The 24,058-nt window shown below is 37.8% G+C and overlaps 1 protein-coding gene across 10 annotated transcripts; it reads right to left on the bottom strand.

Moving 5' to 3' along the window:
* Positions 1–401: 401 nt before the first annotated feature.
* Positions 402–20,946, bottom strand: LOC18421818 (GTP-binding protein, HflX). Of its 10 annotated transcripts, none has more exons than XR_016045761.1 (14): positions 20,627–20,946; positions 20,291–20,502; positions 19,705–19,769; positions 14,998–15,060; positions 14,758–14,847; positions 14,467–14,579; positions 8,282–8,350; positions 7,078–7,222; positions 5,857–5,912; positions 5,678–5,743; positions 5,498–5,552; positions 5,351–5,407; positions 1,196–1,315; positions 402–1,094 (listed from the first exon to the last, which is right to left on the bottom strand). XR_016045761.1 is itself a non-coding variant. In XM_020662802.2 (14 exons), exons 1-14 carry the CDS (start codon positions 20,932–20,934, stop codon positions 630–632), a joined length of 1,869 nt encoding a protein of 622 aa, XP_020518461.2. In that variant the 5' UTR covers positions 20,935–20,946; the 3' UTR covers positions 402–629. The 10 variants fall into 10 exon arrangements, 4 of the variants coding, with proteins under 4 accessions (XP_020518461.2, XP_020518457.1, XP_020518451.1 ...); XR_016045762.1 differs by adding an exon at positions 8,463–8,529 and having other exon boundaries at positions 5,693–5,743; positions 20,291–20,946; XR_016045763.1 differs by adding an exon at positions 8,463–8,529 and having other exon boundaries at positions 20,291–20,946.
* Between the last annotated feature and the right edge of the window lie 3,112 nt (positions 20,947–24,058).

The raw sequence follows: 24,058 nt of genomic DNA on the forward strand, positions 1-24,058 counted from the left end.
AACTTTGGTACGACTATGCTTAACAGAAAATGCAATTTACCGCACTTAGAAGTTTAATTCTTTCTTTTTTCCCTCGACACACATCCAACACCCAAATTCGCATCTAATAACTAGGGATGATTGTGAACTTTTTGTATCAAAGACAAACGGTCTCATAATAAGCATATTGTAACTTGTCCTTTGTTTTTGTTTTGGTAAATGTATATAATAATGGTTTCTAAAAACCTTTAAAAAATGAGTCAAATGCACTTCTGGATACAATAGTCAAGTACCAACCTAACCAATAATCTCAACTCCAAAATGATACCAAAACACAACAGCACACCGCTTCTCATTGTGACTCTGAAAAAGAAGCATGGATACCAAAAAGGAAGCATAAATACCTTTAAATACCAAAAGACTAGCAAGCAAATTCATTATGGGCATGCATTAATTATTATCCAATGTACACAGCTTCCTTTTTCCTCTACATAGAGCCAAGCTCTGCCAAATTCCTACCTTTCTCAGGTTTCTTTCCCATATCTTTAGCAAAGAATTACTCTTCATACTTTTACAAATAAAGTTACTTTTTTAGGCAATACATTATCCTTAACTCTTTTTCTGATAAATAAGAAACCCTGGCCAAATGCTTACCCACCCACACTAACCTCTCTGTTAAAAGGTGGCCTCCATTTTCGATCTACGCACCCCTCAGTGAAAGAACATGAAGAAGAAGAAGCAGTAGAAGACTGCATGTTCAGCTTTTGATCTATGAGTTTGAGCAACTCCTGCAACCCCAATCCCATTACAGCAGATGCCTCTATATGTTGAATATTTTTAGGCTCTACCTGTGCTTCTTCCGAGAAGCTACCGACCTTATCATCCTCTTCTGATTTGGCTTCATCGGAATCCGTAGTTGCATGAGATGCAAGTTCAGATGCTTCATTATCTGGTTGTTCCCCTTCATCCTCTTGTAATTTAGCATAATGGCAATCCATGAGCTCAGATACTTCATCATGCTGCTCTTCTTGTTCTTCTACAACTTCACCATCACCTTCATCTTCTCCTTGATCTTCACAATCATTAGATCCACTCTTCTCATGCAAAAGATCAATCTGAGAAAGTACCAAATTGAATCATTTTGGTGTCACATAATGTGGAAGAGAATCAAGAGAACGAATTATGACAAGGAAAATAAGAATCAAGCAAGATATACCTTGTTCCAAACTTCAATCATATTTTGGAGCTTTACTTCGGGGACTCCTATCTGCTGCAGGACCTGCAGAACAGCAGCTCGCTGCTCTTCGAGGTTCATAGCACTCGAGTCCAGCACATGCTGCCAATTGTGAAAGCAGAAGCAATCTTTTTTACACATTTCTAATCCAACCCAACCTTACCCCCAATTGCATGCATGTGCACATGCACACGTGCAGATGCTTTGCACACACACACACTTCTAAATGTTTAGTTAGAATTCATGTGAAATTTAGATTATCAAGTTTTCCCATTTTATGAATAATCAGATTCTTCCAAACTAGATTCACACATCAAACATGTCTCGAGCATTTGAAATTTCTAAAATTCTATTTCATCTTTTTCTCTCTTTGTTTTTTAATATGATGACTGTATTAAACTTAAAGTGAGTACAGAATGTGTGTAAAGAGGGGGGCAGGATACCCACAGACGGGCTCCGCCCGAAACATAGGCTACCCACAAACCATGGGTAGATCAAAAATGCTTTACATGAATTGAATCATTAAGGATATCAAAATTGAATCATTAAGGATATCAATTCCAATTAGAGATAGGAAACCAAGAAAAAAATCCCCTAGGGGTAGCTCAGGTTGGCATGAGACAAGGTTGCAGCTGCCTTTGCTAGGGAATCAGCCTCAGCATTTGCTTCTCTCCAAACGCAATTCCACGAGATTTGTAGATTCCTTGTGAGTTGACTGTTCTCTTCGAAGATACTGTCGAGCCTCCAAGGCCAAGAGGGAGTGCCTGGGGTCAAGGCTATAACACTATAAGAGTCACCTTCGATAGTTATTGCAGTGTCTAATTTTCTAAGGCCTTCCCGGAGGGCTGAAGCCTCTACAATTGTTGAATCTGAGACACTAATGGGAATAGAAAAGGAGCAAAGGATATTGCTGTTGTGGTCGCGGAACAAGCCACCTATGCCTGCAAGGCCAGGATTTCCAAGAGAACACCGGTCAAAGTTAAGTTTGATGGGGCCTACTTCAGGTGGTCTCCAAAGGGAAAGCGTGGGGGCCTCTGAGGTTTAAGGAAAGAATGGGAGTCCAACTGTGTAGAAAATCAGAGTGGCAAAGATTTCTGAAATGTTTGTGGTGGGTGGCCCAGAAGATGACAGCAGCTCTGATCTTTTCTACTAGTGCCGTCAACGAAGATATTTGGCTTCGAAATATTCTGATGTTTCTCTCAGTTCAGATTGTCTAAAGAGTGGCAGCCACCGAAGCCTGCAACAGCAATGTGCCGGCCTTAGGCCAGGGAGTTGAGAAAGTTGAACTGATGAGATGAGGGACATCAAGTGGAGTCACCCACTACCATTGGAATAACTAAGGGATGTCAGCCCAAATAGACGAGGTACTTGCAATGGACGAAGAGGTGACCATTGGGTTCCTCATCTTCAGTGCACATAATGCATCTGCTTGGGATTTAGAGTCCCTTTCTTTGTAATTGATCCATGGTGAGGGCTCTGTCGGACCCAGCTATCCAATTGAAAAATTGAATCCTGGGGGGGACCAAAGGCATCCAAATTTGTTTACAAAAGAAGTGGTACAGATGGGGGGGGGCTTTTTCTCTCTCTCTCTTTGTTTCTATGAAATCTTTTTCGAGTATTTGACAAACCATAACATTCTAGTTTTCCCCAATTGTAAGATTCTTTTCCACTCTCATATGAGGCAAACCCATTGTTTCAAGCTTCAGAGGATTTTATGCCCACAAGGAGAAATAGTAATACACCACACTGTCAAAAAGTAGATTTTTTTTTTAATGAAATGAAGAAGTAGGACAAGATTATGCCACGAAACTTCAAAATGATGCTAGTGGAACTATACCAAAGGACAGATAGCACTGGAGCAGGTTGAGTTTCATAGGGTTACAAAAGCAGGTTGGATATGTCTTTTTTTTCTTGAAAGTAGATTGGGTATGTCTCTCGCCCATTATGTTTCTAGCCAAAACTGGAAGTTCAACCAAGATCAGTTGGTCACGTGACATTTCTATGTACTGGCCTGTATGGCTGTAACAGTCCCAGGCAGTCTAATCGGGCAGTTTAGCGCTCTAAGCTTCATCTGTTGACAAATTTGCATTCAAGCTGTTAGGGATCATTCTGTGTTGTCCTTTAACTTGGATTCATGACAATAGGAAATGGGGCTACAAAGTGCAATAGCCATTGTCCACAAATACAAATCTAACACTTGAAGTTAAGCCCGAACTCCCTGAGACCCCTGTACCACCTCCAGACCAAATCTTCATCGGTTTTCTTTCCAAATAATATGACCGAAACATAGAATTTAGTAACCTCTGTTCTTTCCTTTCCTTCTCCACCACCCGAATCTTCCAAGAGATGCTAACTTTCATTAACAGTGACGTGGAAGCCACCAGCACCAAACTCATACGGCCTTATTCTCCACCCAGCCATGTTTCCCATTGCTAGCACTTGGGGTTACCTAAGGTTTCCTTTCCACTTTTTGGATAATTTGACCACTGCATAATTTTTGTTTCCCTAAATACTTCAACTTGGTTATAAACATGCCTGATCTCTTCATGATCTCTTCACTGGTTGCAAGGGACCACTTTGTCACAGCTAATGACTTCCTCTAAAAGATAGGGAAGATAGGATGTCTTGATACCCACATTTCCAGGAAAATTCGAAGAACATTTAAGTATGAGGAGATTAGTGTTTTGACTAGTCAACTGAAGGAAGTCTAGATTCGTAATAGAAATACTGACAACGACTTAAGCTTGCTGTTCTTGGGAAGTTTTTATTGCCAGATCCTTCTATAGAGCACTCACTGCTGAAATTCTGACAATGTTCCTCACTCCCCAGCAAAAGTTGCTTGGAGTACTCCTCAGCTTGGGTTCCAAATTTTCATATGGCTTCTTGGCATGGACAACATTCTGGTAGTTCACTGCCCTCACCATCATGGAATTTACCTCAATCCTATGAATTGGAGTCCACTGGTAACTCTTCGGTACCTTGTATTGTGGGTCATCACTAGTATCCCACGCAGATAACTCACCCTTTTGAAAATGTGCTCCCGAGTTATTTTCTGAGAAGTGAATAACAATATTTTAAGAGGTTGAAGAACGGGCCCCAAGTAATGAACATCATCAGAGACACCATATTCCATTGGGCCATGGTGAGAATAAAATTTAAAGATTTTAAAAGGAATCAATTCCTGATATATGGAAAAGTACTGCTTCCAGTGCACCTTTTTGCACAGAGACACATGATAGTACCAGAAGCCTGTACAAGATTCTACTGAGTTATATGTCGACAGATGTGCTATCAACATCCCAGGTCTGGCTTGAGTAGCCTTACTATCAGTATCACTATCAGCAAATACCATAAAGCATTAGTAATCTTTAGTTCTTTACACTATCAGTTATAGAAAACTAGTTGCATTCTTTCTTTTTGATAGTTCTTCCCTAGTTGTGTTAGACTGCTTTTAGTACAACGTAGATCGTATTTGAAGGGTTAATGTCTATGAATCTTGAACCTGCATGTTGCAAAAGAGTAGACAAGATGAAGACAGTATGCTCACTTTTTCTCGACACCTTGCGGCCTGAGAATCTTCCTATGGCCACTTTCACAGTATCCTCAGTAGTGAAAGCATAAAACGGAGGGATCTCACCTTTTTCCAAGGATGATATTTGTCTATAAATGTAAGATACATTTTCCTTCTGGATAGATGTATTATAATAGCAGTTTATAATTTTATATTAGGTTAATTTTCACTATGTAAATGAAACATCTACCAATGGTTAACACTTATTGAACAACTCTTCTTTTTTTTTTTCTCAATTCTCATTTATTGAACAGCTCACACAGATCCCTTAAAGCACAAATAAGAAATCAGTTGCATCAAGATCACAGCCTCTTAATGCAATGCAACCAGCGGCATACATTGCAACCCGGCAAACCCAAAATATTGGCATAAGAACCACAAAATGCTCAACACTTTAATTTTCAACCTTCTCTCAAAAATCTTAACCAATGATTAATAGGTAAACCACATTTTCTTACTTAATGTGATCAAAATTTGCATAGAGAAAGCAAAAATCACTTTCGTAGAATCATAGTTTGTAAACAAAAAGGTTACGGATACAACTCAAGCTGCAGTAACATACATACCACAAGAAGATCAGCTTCTACAACTTCTTCCAAGGTTGCATGAAAAGCTTCAACAAGCTGCAAAATACACAAACGTGTAATGCCAAGCAAAGGATTTGCAATGAAAAACTAGGATATCATCTACAACTCACAGCATCCTTGAATTACCTGAACAGGTAAATCAGATATAAAACCTACTGTGTCACTGAGAAGCACTTTTTTCCTGCAGAATTAACATTTAATTAAACCACCTAATTGCAGTTTGATTTGGTCATCTAGATGAGGAATGGCGACGCAAACAATTTATTTGCTGCCAGAAAATGCCAGAAGCAATGGAGAGAATCTCACTCGCAGAATCCTCACCCTGAAGGAAGAATAACGCTTCTTAGACGAGGGTCTACAGTAGCAAATAATCTGCATAATATCCATTGCAATCAATAAAATTAGCAAGGCACCATAGCAAATGAAGGGACATGGAGATCTTCAAATTCAACAAACGTCAAAGGTCAAAGTTTGGAAGTGTGTACCGGTCATCACTGTACAGATCAGTATTTGAAAGAGCACTAACTAAAGTTGACTTCCCCTGAATCATCATACCAAACATATCGGTATGGGTCCGGGAAATAAATGAGGAAAGAATAAAATAGCATCAAAATGTTCAGAACCATTGGTAACCAAAATATAAATGGCAACCAAAATATAAACATAAACGGGCATTAGGAAGCTTAAAATCTCACTGCTCCAATCATACAATGAATATAACAGATTCCAAGCAACACCATCTGTGTTAAGATTGTAAGACCAAAACAATCAATACATCCATGAGACTCAACAAATTCTCACTGCTTTGCAATCACAAGGCGTCATTAATGTTGAATGTGCTACCTCAAAATGAAATAAAAATACCCCCAGATTCTTCCATAGAGTATGTCACTTAGCATGAACATCATAAAATACACATAGAAAACCTTATAGACAAATAACATAAGTCACATGCATCTGAAATATAGACATATAACCAACTATAGAAGTGAAGCACTAAATAAGATGTCGTTAAGAGGACTGATGACTGAAAGGAGAACTAGAGGCACTCAAAGATTGCACGGCACAATAAAAAAACAGAATTCCATAACAATTGATGGTGTATTAATATAGAATCTCTGATCACCGACAATACAGCTATGTTTCCCAATTCAACATTCTAAGAAGAACTGCTTCACTTAGGCAGCATTACTCTTGCACTATTCCCCTTACATTACCCAGGAAAAATGACAGTCCACAATGTACTGGAAATACAAGCTCAAGGGTCTCGGCACTCCACTCTATATATCTTCCCTAAATATGACAGAAACAGTATTTTCCTAGCCAACTACAGGGCCAAACCCCTCAGATGACCTACTTAGAGACTGAAAAACTGCCTGCGAAAGAGGTTCTTCATTAAGGCACTACCCCATTGGCCCATTCCAATCTAGAAAATTTTAGGAAGTTCAAAATTCCCAATACGATATCATAGCAAAAAGTAAATAAATAATCATTTGACCAGAGGCATGCAATTTTATTTTATTTTTGAAATGTCAGGGGCATGCAATTTTTGAATTCCAAGCAGCCAATATCATGATTTGAAGTTGCATCTTGGGATTACAAGTAACTTTTCACAAATAGGTGCAATAAAATCTAGAAATTAGCCCCCAGAAATAGAATTATTGCACTTGCAAAAAACGACCACCTTCCAATCCAGAATCACATACAGCATTTGTATACCCAACAACAGCCACAGTAGGAAGCCCTTGTCCTTGTAACCCACCCCGCCTTTTGCGAGCCGCACGTTGCAATGCTCGTGTACGACGTACATCTTCTATCCGAGATAGGAGACGGTTCCGCCTTTCAAGAATTCTGCATTTCATAGAATCACGTCAGTATTGAGAAAAACGTTCGAGAAGGGAAAATTTATAAGTCATTGAACAAAAGGCAAGTCAGTTTTCACAACGATGTCAAAGACGAACTCTCCTTGAGGGGAGAAATCAAATGTTTTTAGCCAACTGCCACAGATGCAGAATTTTGTCAAGCTGGCAGCGGAGTGCATATATATATGATTACATATTAAAGTGGACTAAAACAATAAATTAATAAAACACTCAGGAATATGAGCACACAAATTTTGTAAATATCTTTACACGTCAATGAAAACATAATTAACATTCAAAAAAAGAAACACACACAAAAAAGTGTAGTAGTCAGGACTAAGTAAAAGGAACACTGGAACATTGTGACCTAGCTGCCCCAGAATCTATGGAATATAAGAAGTCTAACTGCCAGAAATTCTGCAGAAACAAGTTCATGGAGAAAAGCAGGGACTTTTTCTGCATAAACTGGTAAAGGCATAAAAAAGATTCTAAGTCCTGTTTGACCAATGAGAAGTTTCTATCTTGCTTACTATGTCTCATGTAGTGTAGATAGTGACGCAGTTTCTTTAGTTCTCTGGACATAGAATAATCGATTTCCCTTGTTATATAATGAAAAGAATCAAGTAATCATACTTGCATGTCCTTGATCTGCAGCCTAAATGAACTACAGTAAATATAAATTTGGAAGAATAAGAAATTATGGAAGATCTCATTCAAGAGGCATATCTAGCCTCATGATATAGAAGATCGCATATTGGTAATACAGTTAGCTCACAGAATGATCTCACTCTTATAAGCCTACTCATGTAGTCATTCTTTTTGCCAGTATCATAAGTTCAACTTGGTAGTACCTTTCTTTAATATTTCAGAACAGCTCATATAAAAAAATAAAAGCTCACAGAATAAGAATAATTTTGTTAAGATAATACCAGAGTTAGAGAGTCATAACATGCTTAAATTCAGTGTTTCAACTACTAAAACTTGCTGGTACGTTACTTCCACAAAAGGGATCAACCAAAACAAATTACATGAGAAAAAACTAGCAAACCTCCGTCGCTGAAGTTGAAGTTCAGTCTCTCCAGCCCCACTCATGAAACCCTGTCCCCCACTTCCTCTCCTGCAAGAAAGGGATTTCTATCAGAATTGGTAGTCTGACGATAATTAATATATGAATATGGAAATCCAATAAAAAGGAGATGTTTTATGAGGACAGGAAATCGACCCCATACCAACACCATAGGATGTGTAGTATTTAAAGCAAACCCACAGCCAAAGTTGTAGTCCTTTAGAGGGTGACTGCATTTTATTTTATTTTTTGAAACTGTTAGATTGTTCTATTCTATGTAGAGTAAAGAAAAGAACAAGTAAAGCTCTATACAAAAAGTAAACATCACACAATTGCGAAACAGTGAGTCAGTACTCGATTTTCTTAACTACATGGTTTCTGAGTTTTCTGGCCCAGTAAAGCATGAACAGATTGTGGCAAGAGAAGAATTTTTTCAATTGAAATGTTGTTCTTTCAAAAGACAAGACCTTGAGAAACATTTTGCTGAAATGGACAAAAGATGTCATAAGATTGGTGGAATTGATGATGTCAATCTAAAACAATTTTATCTTGAATCCATACACCCAACTCTAGGCAAGGAGGCCATGAAAACAATGGAAAATCAAGGGCTTACAATTCAAAACACCACTTTTGGTGAACTATATCAATATTGTCTTCATGCTCTGGAAAGGCTTTGCAATCAAGTTGATTTTGTCAAAGAAATGGAAAAGAACAAACATTTGTTAGGAAAATCTTGTGAGAAACCTTATCTCAAAATCAATTGTAATTCAGAAAAGCTCTGTCAATGTCCAAAATCTCAGAAAGAGGACAAGTCCTTTAAACAAAAGAGGCACAAAAAAAAATTTAAGAAATTTAAGTTTCTTCGAAGATCAAGATTTCGAGATCTAGGCACAAGAAAGGAAATAGATGTTTTGTTTGTGGACAGAAAGGACATTTTGCAAAAAATTGTCCTAATCAAAAGAAAAAGAAAAAGATCATTCATCTCCTTTCACAAGTAATGAATGAAGAAATAGAAGATGATTTAGAATCAGTTTTTCCTTAGATGATGAGCAGTCCTCAGAAACATTATTGTCTATAGCATATTATTCAGAAGAAAACGAAGTTAATGAAATATGCAAAACAAGCTCCTCTGAGATCTTGTTACCACAGGAAAATGAGACAGATATAGCCAGTTTACCCTTGCAGCCCTCACCAATAGCCATGGTTCAAATACCGCCAGAACATTGTGCTAAACCAATGTCAATCACTGCCTTTTTTGATACATGCGCATCTGCTAGTATTTTAAAACCAGATTTACTGGCAAAGCAATTTTGGGAACCATGCCACCAAACCTTTAGAGCTGCTAATGGAGAAAAGTTTACCATAAACCAGATCAGCAAACCCATTTTGATTAAACTTTTCCCCAAACTTGTAATCCAGCACAAACTGTTAGGAGCCTATTTACCCAACAAAGAACTTTTGCTTGGATTTGATGTTCTTCACCAAGTAAAACTCCAATGGACCTACAAGGGACTACACTACAAATCCTTGACTCTACCCTGGATTGCATCCATAGACCAGACACCAAGCCTTGAAACTGTTAGACAAAAAAATTTAACAGATTGTTGTGCTAATTCCCATACTGAGTTTCTCAAAAAATGTACAAATCCTCTTTGGAGAAACCAGAACTTTTATGTCAAATTACCTTTTAAGAAGAATGAGGATATAAACCCTACAAAAGCTTCACATAGAGGTTTAAATCCAGACCTTTTGGAACAAGCAAAACTGGAAATCCATGATTTGATAAAGGAACAATTAATTGAACCTATAAGTTCACCTTGGGCTTGTGAAGCCTTTTATGTAAATAGAAGAGCAGAACAAATTCGAGGAAAACTCAGATTGGTCATCAATTATCAACCCTTGAATGATTTTCTTGCTAATGACAAATTTCCTCTACCAAACAAAACAGCAATGTTTTCTCAAATTTCTAATGCACACATATTTTCTAAATTTGATTTAAAATCAGGATTTTGGCAATTCACCCAGATGACCGTCCTAAAATAGTTTTTTGTCTACCAAATTATCACTTTCAATGGACAGTCATGCCTTTTGGTTTGAAAAATGCTCCAACATATTTTCAAAAAGTTTTAAGCCACAATTTTTAACCAATTTCAAAACAAGCTCCGGTATACATAGATGACATACTCCTCTTCTCTTTAGACCTACAAAGTCATATCATATTATTAGAAAAGTTCTATTCCATTTGTTGTGAATATGGAATCATACTCTCTGAAAAAAAATGTGTCTTTGCTACTACAAATATTTATTTTCTTGGTATGCATTTCCAGAATGGAATGTACAAACTACAGACTCATGTAGCAAAACATTTGTTAGAGTTTCCTAATGTTCTTCCCACTGTAAAACAAATCCAGCAGTTTTTAGGCATTGTAAATTATATGTCCTGTTTCATTCATAAGCCTTCTCTCTTCACCAACCCTCTTTATCTTCTTCTAAAGAAAAAGGCACCGCCATGGACAGACAAACAGACTGAGTCTATTCTGAAGCTCAAAGATTTATCCCAAAATCTCCCCCCCTTAAAAATTCCTTCTGATGGAAAAAGGATTTTACAAACCGATGCTTCAGATGAATTTTGGGCATGCATTTTGATTGAAGAAAAAGAGAAAACAAGAATGATTTGTGGATACAAAGGCGGAAAGTATAAGGAATCTGAACAACATTATCACTCTACATTCAAAGAAATTCTAGCAGTAAAAAGACGAATTGAAAAGTTCTAGTTTCATCTTATAGGCCATTCGTTTTTTGTACAGATGGATATGTCAAGTTTTCCGAATATGTTAAAATTCAAAAACAAGATTCTTCCCAACCATCAGTTACTCAGATGGGCAAATTGGTTTTCTCAATGAAACTTTGCAGCCAAACATATTCTTGGAAAAAACAATGTTTTTAGCTAACATGTTCTCAAGAAAAAAAATTGAAGAAAACTCTTTCCAAATTATCCCATTTTTGGGATCCATAATCAGAATTGAAGAAGAAAAACCAAGAGAAGTTCCTGAAGAAATTTAGACATCATTCTCAACAAAACAATGGAAGCACGTAATGAATTCATGCAACAAAAAATGCATAAAATTCTGATCAGGAATCATGGAGAATGTTTTCAAGGAATTCGATGCCATCCAAAATACCCGTTTTTATCTTTATTCCAAATCAGACATTACTATAACATGCCTAAAGAAGCTCTTTGTTTCTTTTGGTACCTTACCCAAAACCACCATATCTGCTTCAATTTTCATGTTAGGAAATTACTGTCTTATCTAAAGCATTGTCATTTCTTGCAATGGAATAACTATATCCATCCAAACCCAAGAGCTTTCAACTTCTATAAATTCCTTTTAAAACATTACCATTATGATCAATGGACACAATCTTTTGATTATTATCACAAACCCTATCTCATCATAGCCTTCCATCTAGATCTGCAACCGCAACGTTTTCCAGAACATACCTTCATTACCCAATATCCCCATATCCAAACCATTGGATGGTATGATTCTAATCTCCTAAATTATTGGATGTTCCAGACAGACCAATGGAAAGAATTAAAAATTCTTATGTGCTACATTAACAGCGTCAAGCCAGAATGGATTCCTTTGGATATCTTTGCAGGAATCACAGTATGAAACGATGAAACTCCCCTTAGTGCTGCCCTTCTCCACCAACTACACCTCTGGTTAGCTGACCATCCTCCTCCTGAAGGATAGAGGGACACTGGTTCCAGTGACGACTCTTACATTGGACCCTCTCACAGTCCCTCAAGTCATTCCTCACCAAGCTACGACTCTGATGGACTACCACTAGCCTATGACACAGACTGAAGGATAAGGATGATGTCTTCTCAAGCTTTCCACCTGTCAAAAGACCTGTCTTTTCGTAAAGCTGTCTCTACTTTTTCAAAAGATGTCACTATATCAGATGTCACTATTCCCACTACCAGTTGTCGAGCACTGTAACCACTCAAGCATTGTACCCAGATGCTGTCACTATTCCCACTACCAGTTGTCGAGCACTGTACCCACTCAAGCACTATACCCACTTTACACTGTACCCACTTGTACACTGTATCTACCAGCTGTCTAGCACTGTATTACTTTTTACTGTATCCATATGGATCCACGTGACCATGTTTGCCGGGTGTTCTTTTCACTTTGAAGTCCGAATTTGAGATCCGTCGCCTATATAAGGCCTCTTAGTGTGTGTTTTAAGGCAGGAGCTTCTTGGAGCCTCTCAGCCTAGTCAGTCATCGTGTGCTTTTCTTATGACTTATTTATGCTTTGGTGTGCTATTGTACTATCAACCTCTTTGTAAATTCCTCCATTTCAGGTATTTTATACTATGTCTCTCTTTATAAACAAGGCTTTGTTTTCTTGTTCTGGGGAAAGAGGAGTAACCATGTCAAAGGCATGGTTCTGTAATCTATACACCATTTGGTAATGGAGTGTAGCTACAATGGCTGTTTCAATTTGTCTGGTGCATGTGATTTGCAATTTAACTTTAAAGGCTGAACTTAGGTGAGGGTTCTCTGATGGGGATATTGAAATTTGGGAAGAAGGTAACAAAAATAGTTCCGACATTTAGGGTTGTTTGCACAGTTCCAATACATGCATGCTGGTATTTTAGAAACCTAGAATCTAACAAAGCAATTCGGGAGACTGCTTCCATTCTTTTCTTCCATGGAAAGTTAAAGCAAGCTTAATGGCTCCAAAGTGAACATGTGTATAACCTTCCTTGATCCATTGGGGAAATAGGTTGTTGGGTAGGGTTATGGTAATATATTGTTCAATTTGGGTGGCTGGTATTTGGTGTTGGTCAAACTTGGATAAATTCTTTTATAGCCTCAGGGGTTTTTTTCCACACAATTTTTTGATCCTTTGAGTCCAATTTAAATTGGATTTATCATAGACATGATAAGGATTTATCAGTTGGGATTTTGTTTCTGAAAATTTTTCTGGAGTATAAGTAATTTCAAAAAGATGGTCTTGTTTTGAAAATATAGGGCTGAAATCAAGACTAGTAGAAGGACCACTATTTAAAGAAGTTTTAGTAATAGCATCCTCTGCCATTAAAATGTTGTTATTATTTTGACTATGATTTTTGAAAGGATAGAAGGTAAGGCCAGTTTTCTTTTTTGTTAACAAAGTATGATCCCTAAAGGCGTTAAGGCCTATTACAGGGTTCCTGTTATGTTAACTTTAGAAAACATTGACAGTGGTATAATCAAACACTCTTGAAATTAACCTTAAGTACATACCATGTTTTTTGATGCGAGAGATCCTAGACCGGCTAGGCAGACGCAGAGCATACTAATCTCAGTATGGACAGAATGTTAACCCTTCAAAATAGTAACATTAATCAAAGGTGATTGGGTTGTGTGGTGAAGCACCACAACCATTTTCCTAGTAAGGCTATGATACACTTTCTGAGATTCACATATTGAAACCCCCACTTGATTCGGCAAGGGTGATGGTGTTCCACACAACCAGGTAGATTACAATAGTCTGAGCCAGACCATAAGAAGTCCCTCATGATCGTCTCAAGGTATACGGCTATGGACACGGGTATGGAAGAGGGACATTTGATAGATTGGGAAATTGGAGAGAGTGGCTTTTGTAGGAGCGACATGGGCTGCCTGGCAGAGAAATCTGCCCGTCCAAGCCTCGAGCTTACATTCAAACATTTTTACAATGAGGGCCCCCAGTTGCTTTCAGAGTTTGCCAATTAATAAAGGGAGACTGAGGTACTTCATGGGAAGGCCATCTACGCCACACCCCAATCTGCTTGCCAAGTCTAACATGGCTTGGTGATCGGAGGCTACTCCCGTTAGTTAGGGTTTAGCCAAGTTTACCTTGAAGCAACTAGCCAACTCAAGGCATTTTAGGAAGAGCCACAGAGTGTCCATCTGATCTTACGAGGCACCGCAGAAGATGAGTACATCATCAGCATATTGAAGATGAGTTATCTGTGTGGCGTGTAACTTTGAAGACTTCAAGGAGACCGCTCTGAAAGAGCTTGGTTTCATGACTTGAAACAACCACCATGCTCCAATTCTAGCAGCTAGAGGACTTATAGCCCCAGGGAATAAAAGCAGAGAAAAATAAATAGTGTATTCTTACCCTCGAGCACTTACAACCTCAGCTTCCCCACTTGCTCCAAATGTAAGACGGCCATCAGAGCCCCGTACACGAACGAGTCTACTCTTCTTGTACATCAAGGATGCCAATTCTGACTGATGTCATGAAAAATCACCAAGAACATTATATGAGACACCAAAAATTAGTGCTTATTTCCTCAATAAACCAATCAAATGTAACCTCATAACTAAGAACAATTCTACCAAATGAAAGCATTGAATATCAAGTAAATATGGTTTTACAGAGTTTTTTAAACCACAGTACTCAAAATACCTGCAGTTTAGCTTCCTTGGTTTGTGCATGGGCATTGAATATTTCAATTATAAGTCCCACACGGTCCAAAACCGGTTTGCCCCAATCCCGCTGCACATATGTCATAGGACATAAAAAACACGTAAACCAACAGCTAGCATAATCAACGTAAGTTGTAAAAGAAATTAATACAGACAAGAGGCTTCAAGCTGGAAGTCTAACTAATATTACAGAGAAAACCACATTCCATGAAGAACTTGCCTCCAGATTACGCTGCTGAATCCCTGAAAGGATGGCATTCACAAAAATAGCATCTACTTCTTCCTGTAAACATCACAAGATTCACCATCGTTGGTAAAACAAATATATGATAATATTTCCAGTTATTTTGGTATCTTATTCTCAAAATGACAAAATATGCTAAATTTGAAGATGGATGGGATATGTTAGAGAGCATTTTTAATACAATGGTGAACAAAAACCAAAAGGAAGGGCCTGTTAAGCATGAAAGATAAAGAACTACTTTTTTATTTGTAAGGAAGGCCAGTTTCCATCGCTCAAGGAAGATAAATTTATGTATTTCTTTGGTAGATAAGCAAGTTATGTGCATAGGTGAGTTGACAAAATCTAGATCATGAACCAAATGGATGTCGAAGAGCATTAAATTTGATGGACACAAGGATCATAGTCATACTCCTATAGAGACTTGAGGAATAGTGGGAGAGCATAATGGAAGATCAAATCCCACATATCGACAACATCACAACAGTTCATCAATAAAAATAACAAATTAAAAAAATAACATCACATACTGGATATAGCAGTGAAAATCCTAAAACCCAGCTGGAAGGGAATATGGCTCATGATATCCCTCTACACGCCTTGTACTTTGACATAGAGGATTCATGAACCTAGATTCGTATTTATCAGATGTTGCCGCATTAACGCATTACGTGGCCGCATCAAAGTGGTGTGACTGTTGGCAGCACCGCCCACCTATGCAGGATAGCCAGATGTACCCGCATAGATGGATAATCACCTGCATATGCAGGTGCAACACACAATGTGATGCGCCCGCATATGTGGCCCTTGCTCATGAGTGAAAATATGAGGAAAGACTGTAATTCCCGTACAACAGAGGGGGGCAGGGTTTGGGGGTATACAACCACAAACGCACTTACCCCCCCACACAAAAACAAAAAAAGAAAAAAAAACAGCTACAAAAAAAGAAAAAAGGAGCCCTCTAGAACTGATGGATTAAACTGGGAGCAATGGTGCACATTATGCAGCTCAAGGCAACTATGCAAGAAAGTACAATCCCTGATAAACATTGTTGCAGCTACTCACCAGATCAGAGATTTATCGAGAAGACAAAGGATCCCATGAGGGAAATGAATTTTAGGACACAACCTCATACTCTTGAATCGCCTCAAAGGAGATTGAAAGAATCGACCATGCAAGAGGCAATCTTGGTATGATGTTGGGCATCACGGGCTTGCATTATGACGCTCTGGTCAATGATATAATAGATGTATTTTCAAGTAAATGCAGCAAGGACGAGGAAGGAGAGCAGTGGCAAAGATGCAAAACCGAAGAATAAATGCAATCGACAACTCAAGAACCTCGCTTTTACCATCAACCATAATAGAGCTGCCCACCAATGCTACCAGAACAAATCTTTGAAATGAATATGCTAAACCTGCAGTCATTAAAAATGCTTGGAGAAGGGATCCCGTAAAATGGTGCATCTTGTGTCTAAGGGGGATGTGATTAGGGATTGGTCAATCCTCATACAATTTCAATGGGTACACTTTCTCAGCATCTACTGTCTTCAGAACCAATGCAGATGGATTTCGTTGGTAATTTTTGTCGGTGTATGGACCAAACATGCCAAACCTCAGAGAAAGCTTCTGGGCAAAGTTGGAAGCAGTGAATGATAGATATGTTTCTCACAATGTTTGGGAGGTGATTTTCATGTCCCCAGTTAATCCTTTGAAAATACCAAAAGAGAGCTGATTACTAAAAAAAAAAATGGAAGATTTCTCAGGATTCCTACAGAGACAAGAACTGATGGAGATCCCTCTAACTGGTGCAAAATTACTTGGCCTAACCACTCTGCCTCCTTGACCCTTATGAGACTAGATTGCTTCTCTATTTCTCCTGATTAAAAGCTCAATACGCAGCAGTCATATATCCTCAGCCCTCTCCAAACCCACCCCCCGACTATCTGCCCATTCTTCAGGATACTCAACCTGCTAGGGTGATACCTAAACCATTTCAGTTTGAATTCATAGACAAGCAATTAACCAAGCTTATCAAGGATCGGTGGGCACAATTCCAGTCCAAGGATGGGCACGTTTTAAGCTCTGTAGATAGCAACAGCTTCTCAAATCAAAGCTTAAAGCCTCGAGCATAGAGTCTGTTGACCTCTCGGAGGATTAGAAAACTGCATACTCTCCAAGATCGTGGAGTTCGATCACACAAAGGAAGATAGGAACTTATTAGATGCTGAGCTTAAATGCCATACTCAGCAAAGACAAACTTCTAGAAGTTGCTAAAATGTAAGGAGGTTACTAGTATCAGCATCCCAAATCAAGTGGCTCAAGGCGGGAGACCTAGATACCACTTTCTTTCACCGCAATGCCAATTCTAGGAGGTGAATCAAGTCGATCACAACCTTCAAGATGAAAGGCAAAGTGATTGATGATGAGTTAGGGGTCTCAGGTACAATCTTTTTAAGGACCTTTTCTGATGATGACTTAGGGGTTTCAGGTGCAATCTTTGTAAGGACCTTTTCACTTCCAAACCTGGACGAACACCAATATTCCATGAGGAATAGTTATCAAATTTCTGGAACATCAGCCTCATGGCTATAAAGGCTTTTTAACTTTGAAGAAATCAAAGAGGCAGCCTATGACTTGACCAGGATATGGTGACCTGACCAAATAACTTACCAGTAGCCCTATTTCAAATATTATGGGAGGAAATGCAAAAGGACATCCTCAAGTTGTTCCTAGAGTTCAACGAACACAGCATAACCCGCAAAGCCATGAACTCCTCTCTCATAGCTTTAATCCCGAAGGCCAAGGGTGCTGAGGCTGTTGCCGATTTTCATCCAATTATCCTCCTTAATAGTACCTACAAGAATGTTGCTAGAGGTTTAGCATCAAGATTACACGAGGTATAACACCAAGTTATATCACCATCCCAAGGAGGTCTTGTCAAGGGGATTCAAATCCTTGGCAGGGCTCCAATAGCCCATGAGAGAATAGATTACCTTCATAAATCAAAATACAAAGGTCTGACATCCAAGCTTGATTTGGAGAAGGCCTCTGACCATGTTGATTGATCATTCCTCATAGACATCATGACAAAGATGTGCTTAGCGCCAAAATTCAGAAAATGGATTAAGGGATGCATATCCTTGGTGCATTTTTCTGTTTTAATCAACAAGGTTCCTGGTGGTTACCTCCCTAGCACAAGAGGCTTAAGGCAATCCGACCCATTGCCCCCCTTTTTATTTCCAATCATTGCAGAAGCACTTAGTAGGAGCCCTGATCACAACCACTCCCAATGTTTACTCTCAATTGTACCGATCTCAAGAAACGGTAAGAGAATTTCCCATCACAACTACTCCCAAGATTTACTTGTTAGTTGGTAAGTATTGTGAAAGAATTTCTGGGTGCTTTGGCAGTCAATTTATTGACCTAGTAGAAGGAAGAGGCTCACGATAAAGCCCACTCCTAATTCTCATTCTTCTAATCGGAATTCTCCACCTTAAGGCATGACAACGAACATCAATGGAAATTCTTTCTGCAAACTGGGCCCAGATGGATGCAAAGGTGCATTTGGAGATCATAGAGGTCTTTTTTAGTGTCTTACTCAGGATATGCTGGCATCTGTGAATTGTCGTGCAACAATAGCTGAAGCTCGTGCACTTCTCAATGGATATAGGCTTTACAATACTGATGGGGGCCCACTACAAATCGAAGGGAACCAAGAGAACACGATTCTTTGGGCACCCCAGAAAGCTAGCCACCCTTGGCACCCCAACAACATTTTCGTCAAAATTTTTGATAGACAGGAGGTGCTTCATCCTTTGCTCATATCTGGTGGGAATGAAATCAGCAAGCAGACTTCCTTGTTCGGGAAGGATAAACTAGAAACTCCACTGTTGTGGTTGTCAACAATATTAAACAGTGCACATAATTTTAAAGATCATAGCATAACAAAGTATAGAGCCACTTGAGATATTACAGTTTTGTAAATATTACATTAATTAATGAAAGCTAGTTAACCTTCAAAAAAAGAAATTCACAAATGATGAGCAATATGAAAACCCATGATCAAGATAACAGTGGTACATGTGAAAATACATAATACAACTTTCTTGAGCACTGGTGCCTCTGCAAGAGAAAAACACACATGAGGAGCAGACCTATTCAGATATATAGGAACCATATAAACATAATTCACTTAGTTCCACTCCAAGAAAGCAGAAGCTTGAACCAGGTTTCCACTATGTTTACTTTAAAGAGAATGCCCAATACATATGCTCTACGAGAATGGTAAACCAGCTTTTCAAACAGCACCAGCTGAATATTCATCGCATATGTTTTGTTTTTCTAATGAATTATTTTGCTAGTTAAGAAACAAAGGATAGTTTTCAGAAATATTTGAAACATTAGAGCCTCTTTTCCTTCACTAGTTAAAAATGTAACATCTACGGGCATAGCTAATCCTTTCAAATTCTATGGTTACAAGTTACAACTCACAATTAATCTAAATAGAAGTACATCATTGTCTATCAACTTCATCAAAAGATCCAACGCATTATCAAAGTACAATTGTTAGTCTTATAACAAATTTTTACTGAAATTCTCATAAGAAACAAAATATTGCTCAATTAAATGTGTGGGATTTATGTTCCATGAAATTATCCATCATATCACAAAAGCACTCACTTGCCTTGGAATCCAATGCATTTAAGTGGCATTTAATGTTATCCACCGTACCAGCTCCGAAGTATGTATCTGCCATAGATACCATCAACAAACCCATACAATCATTTCCAAACACCCCAAATTAAAGAAGGGAAGATTTTTTTTTTACAACATTTGGGTTTCCTAGCATCACCTCGATGAAAGGTGCAACAAGCGGTCCTCGGGGTGAATCGAATCTCCTCTCAAAGTTCTTCAAAAAAATTGAAGAACTTTGAGTGGAGCAATGACACAACCCAACCATCTGCAGTTCACATCAAATGGTTGCGGAAATGCTAGAAGATTGTACGAAACCAGGTACTAGCATTTTATCCAAACCCATAAAAAATTTCAAAAAAATAAAAATTGAGATCAAAATATTAAAATTTAGAGCAAAGAATCAATATCAAATGTTAGCAAAGCAACATTTTTTAAGCATCTTTGTCACAATCAAATTTCCAACTACAAAATCCACAGTCCAATATCCAAATCAAACAAAAAATGAAAAGTTCCATCTGATAACCAAAATTCTTCTTCAAAATACAACAAACAAAGCTAGTAAAATCAAAGCCAACCAGCATGGGTCTTCAACGATCTAGCAACCGGGTTCTGAACAACTAAATGAGGGGGCATCTCTTTAGAGCTTGGCTCATTGTACAAAACACCTTCTCTCTGTTCTTCCAAAGAATTCGCCAAATTCAAAGCTTCAGAAAGCTTCGACTGCAACAGAGAATCAGGCCTAATTCGAGGTTGAACAACAAAGAGCCTAGGTGCCTTGGTCAAGTCCCTGTGGATTATGAATCGCTCATTAGCGTCATCGTCATCAATCTCTGGAGAAGACTGGCCATAATGAGAACCACGGTGAGAAGTTAGGGTTGAAGAAAGTGAGAAAGCGCAAAATGGTGGAATACCCGAACTTCTGATAAAATGGGTCGATCTTGACTGTAAATAAGGGTTTGGGAGAATTAGCGCCTTGCAAAAGGGGAACTCGGGAGAAGAAACTAGGGTTTCTGGCAGTGAAGAGGATTTGAATGATGGAGTTCGTGGTTTTATGAAGAAATGGCTGTTGATTGATTGAGAAGTAGGGTTTTGGAGAATTAGAGTTTTGGAAGAAGAAATTTTGCAATGAAGCATGGAGCTGAGCGTAGGGCGCAAAGCAGAGCGACATCTGAACATTGCAGCTGCTCCGAAACGAGCTCAAAACTGCGTGTCTAAGCATTCGATTTTGAGCACTCCCACTCTGTTTTTATGGAGACGGGCATTTTATCGCGATACGATTTGTGGGGAATTTAACACGCGGGATTTCTTGGGCCAGCCAAGTTAGAAACTGTAACACAAAAACTCGGCCCGATTAAAAATGTGCTTAGTACCGGCCCGTTCCAGTTTCATTAAAAAGCTCTTTCGTTTTTTTTTTGTGAAAGTATCTCATTATCCCTTTTGTTTAACTTTGTACTCCTTTAACAATTAATTTTTTATTCAAAAAAATTACTAAAATGGCATCCTCTCAATAATTATTTTTTTCCTATAATTTCAGTGTCTATATCTCAAAGCATCATCTCTTTCTCTCTCTCAAATCATTATCTCTCTTTCAAAACTCCATCTCTCTCTAACACTCAAAGTACAAATAAGTTCTCCTTTCTACATCATTTTTCTCTCCTCTCCTCTCTCTTATCTCTCTAAAAACAATACGTCTCTATCTAGCCCCTTTTGCAGCCCCAATATACCACAAATTCTCTCTAAAAACCTACAAATCTGAAACCATATTGCTATGCAGCCCCAATATACCACAAATTCTCTCTAAAAACCTATAAATCTGAAACCATATTGCTATGCGGCCCCAACCCACCGATCATTTGGAAACATATTCGCAGTGATGTTGTAAAGGTCATTATTTTTGCTTTCAAGGTGCCACACGTTCATTTTGGGGAAAAAGATTTAACTTAAAAATGAAAAACATTCAAAACTATTCTCAAGAAGTATTTATGTAGGTAGCTACGATAACTCCAAAGCGTTGGGCAACTTCAATATTAGGGGAAAGCGGTATGGACAAGTTACAACCACTGTAGCAGAATGATCGGTGGTTTGAGGCTGCAACAAGGCTTCAAATCTATGGGCTTTTGCGAGAGAACTTAGGATATGTTGGGGGCTATAAAAGGGGCTAGACAAAAACATTGTGGTGTTTTGAGATAGAGAGATAATGTAGATAGGGGAACTTTCTATATCAATTTGGGTATTTGAGAGAGCGGGAATGAATGTACCATGTTTGAGGCTTGATTTTGTAACTTCCAAATGATCCTTGGGTTGGTGCTACAACATGGCAATAGGTCTTCAAATCCATGTGCTTTTTTAGAGAGAATTTGTGGTATATTAAGGGCTGCAAAAGGGGCTCAACAGAGATGTAGTGTTTTTAGAGAGAGAGAGAGATGATACAGAGATGAGAGCTTCTATGCATCTTTGGGTATTAAAGAGAGATGGAGTTTTGAGAGAGAAAAAGACAGAAATAGATGTTGAAATTAATCGAAAAAAAAACGAGTTTTTTAGATGATGTTATTTTAGTATTTCTTTGGTTCAAAAAATACACGGTCAAAAGGGTCTAGAGGATTGGAAAATAAAAAAGATAGAGACCCATTACAAGTAATATTTTAAAGGGAAAAATATCTCCATACCCCACATTTTTAAGGTTTATATATTAATAGACTCAAAGTTTCAAAACATATATTGAGTCATAAAAATGCTAAGTTTATAGCCTTTAACCCTCTAAGCTAACTTTATCCCCTTTAAACATATTTTTTTATCCCAAACAAATATAAGAAAAACATATCATTTATAAACATCATCATTTCTCTCATGTCACGCGATCTTCTCTTAAATCTCTCTCTACCTATTTTCCCACTCTCTCTCCCATGTCTCTCACTCTCTCTCTCCCCCATTAAAGAGACAAAGAGGATGAATGTTAGAGAGAGTAAAATTTGGGGGAATATATCACGTAAAGATATAGGATTTAAAATGAGCATATCTTTTTTATATTTGTTATGGCTAAAAAATAATTAAAAAAGGGTAAAGTTAGTCAGGGGGTTAGGAGATATATTTTAAATATTTGGTCTATTGAGATATAAAACCAAAAATATGGAGTATAATGATATTTTTCATACTTTAAATCATTGGGTCTCGTGAGAAATAGATGCTAAAAATAAAGGATAAAGAGATATTTTCCCTTTTTTTTAAAATTTTTCTCTTAAGCTTTTCTTATTTGTAATAAGCCAAAAAAAAATATACGTTCATAAAAACTTTTTCTTGGGTTTTTAGAGAGAAAAAGAAATGTTAAGTTTCGAGAGAGAAACTAGGTTTTTAGTGAGAGATTGAGTTTCTATAGAGAGAAGAAAGAGATATTGGATTTCTAGATAGATAAAGTTAAATTGGGTTTTTAGAGAAAGGGGTTTTAAAGAGATAGATATTGGGTTTTTAAAAAGAGAAATAGGTATTGGGATTCTAGAGAGAGAATGAGTTTTTAGAAATAGAAAGAAAAATTGGGTTTTTAGAGAGTGTCTGGGTTTTAGAGATAGAAAGAGATATTGGGTTTCTAGAGAGAGTAGATTTTTAGAAAAGCTAGAAAGGTTGGGTATCTAGAGAGATAATGGGTTTTTAGAAAAAGAGATATTGGGATTCTAGAGAAAGAGATAATGGGTTTTTAGAAAGAGAAAGAAAAATTGGGTTTCTAGAGAGTGTGTGGGTTTTAGAGAGAGAGAGAGATATTGGGTTTCTAGAGAGAATAGATTTTTAGAAAAAGCAAGAAATGTTGGGTATCTAGAGAGAGAAGGGATTTTTAGAGAAAGAGATTGAGTTTTTAGGGAGAGAAAATGGGGTTTTAGAGGGAGAAAGAGAGATTAGGTAACTAGAGAGATTGGGTTTTCTAGAGAGAGATTGGGTTTTTAGAGAGAGGAAGAGAGAATGGATTTTAGAGAGAAAATATATTTTTAAATAGAGAGAAAAAGAATGGATTTTTAGAAAGAGAAAGAGAGATTAGTTTTTTAGAGAAAAAGAAAAATTGGGTTTCTAGAGAGAGATAGATTAGGTTTTTAGAGAGAGCAAGCGAGATTGGGTTTCTAGATAGAGAATGGATTTTTAGAAATAGAGACATTGGGTTTTTAGAGAGAGATGGATTTTTAGAGAGCATGAGAATTAGGTTTCTAGAGAGAAAATGGTTTTAGATAAAAGAGATTGGGTTTCTAGAGAGATGGAGAATGAGTTTTTAGAGAGAGAAAGAGAAATTCGGTTTCTAGATAGTGAGAATGGGTTTTTAGAGAGCAAAAGAGGGATTGGGTTTCCAGAGAAAAATTAGATTT

This window comes from Amborella trichopoda, chromosome 12 (genome assembly GCF_054954075.1).
Source record: "Amborella trichopoda isolate Santa Cruz 75 chromosome 12, AtrichopodaSantaCruz75HAP2 v2.0, whole genome shotgun sequence".
Lineage (NCBI taxonomy): Eukaryota > Viridiplantae > Streptophyta > Magnoliopsida > Amborellales > Amborellaceae > Amborella > Amborella trichopoda.